The sequence below is a fragment of the Arachis duranensis genome, chromosome 1 (assembly GCF_000817695.3).
Source record: "Arachis duranensis cultivar V14167 chromosome 1, aradu.V14167.gnm2.J7QH, whole genome shotgun sequence".
Classification (NCBI taxonomy): domain Eukaryota; kingdom Viridiplantae; phylum Streptophyta; class Magnoliopsida; order Fabales; family Fabaceae; genus Arachis; species Arachis duranensis.
This window is the reverse complement of record NC_029772.3, coordinates 50,013,759-50,014,845: the sequence shown is the minus strand read 5'-3', so window position 1 is coordinate 50,014,845 and position 1,087 is coordinate 50,013,759. Positions and strand designations below refer to the sequence as shown.

The 1,087-nt window shown below is 34.7% G+C and overlaps 1 protein-coding gene across 1 annotated transcript in view; it reads right to left on the bottom strand.

Annotated features, from left to right (window-relative positions):
* The window catches only part of LOC107488466 (protein HOTHEAD), a 7,366-nt gene that overhangs the window by 656 nt on the left and 5,623 nt on the right, over nt 1-1,087 (bottom strand). Inside the window, exon 5 of the mRNA XM_016109217.3 lies at nt 290-855. Within this exon, the coding sequence (XP_015964703.1) occupies nt 290-855 (566 nt within the window). The remainder of the gene's footprint in view (nt 1-289; nt 856-1,087) is intronic.

Genomic DNA, 1,087 nt, shown 5'->3' with positions numbered 1-1,087 from the left:
TTAAATTAAATTTGCTATTTTTATAAATACTATTAAAATAAAAAATTTAAATTTAAATTAAGGTAGATAAGACGTATATTTATATAGAAATATGATGGTGGACAATTTTTTTTCGTATATAATTGACATTTTTGCTTTTAAATTCACAAGGTAATTTATTATCAATATGTGTAGATAAATAAGGGAATAATATACCATTTTATTATTACTTTTATTTTTTGATGTATGGGTTAAAATATAAAATAAAATAAAACAAATATGAGTAATTGTGTCATGGAGGATGATTTACCTGCCAAGCATCATGACGGTGGCCTGAGGATTAGTTCCAGGAGAATAGTTAAAAGTTGAACCATCAATAACCCTTAATGCATCGACACCAAGAACCTTATAGTCGCTATCAACAACCCTGCCAACCTGGCAGCCACCATGGTAATGCCAAATGGTCATGACGGTGTCCCGGCAGAACTGCTCCAACGACAGCGAAGAGTTCGAATGGCGAGGCAGGAGGTTGACGGGGGAGTTGGCGGTCATGTTGAGGAGCACGGGGACCGGCATGTTGACGTAGCGAAAGGGGGCGAAGGGCTTCGAGTCGATGACCTTCTCGATGGTTCTTAATCCTTGAACGCAGCGCTGCAGGTCGCGCGGTTCTTTGAAGTAGTTGAAGGTAACCGAAGGGTTGTCGTTGGGGTTTAGGGTTCTCAACTCCATGTGGCCTGTTGAGATTGGACCCATGATTTTTTCCAGGATGAATCCTCCCCTGAATGCTGCGTGGTCCAGTGTGTCCATCATTTCTATTGCTTTTTTTAGTGCTTCGGGGCTTCTTTGCTTTGGAGGCACCGTGGAAAATTGACCAATCTGCATTTTACACCATCTTTTAGTTATATCTAATTGATCTAAAATGAAAAAAAATAATAAAATGAAACAATAAAAGTCAATTAATCTTGAATTAAAGTAGTAAAATTCACATATAATAAAATTTATAAATTCAATCATAATTAACTTTTTATTTTATCATTTTATATGCATTTAGATACTATTAAATTGTAAGAAAAAAATTATTTTAAAAAATATTTTAACATAATAAAAA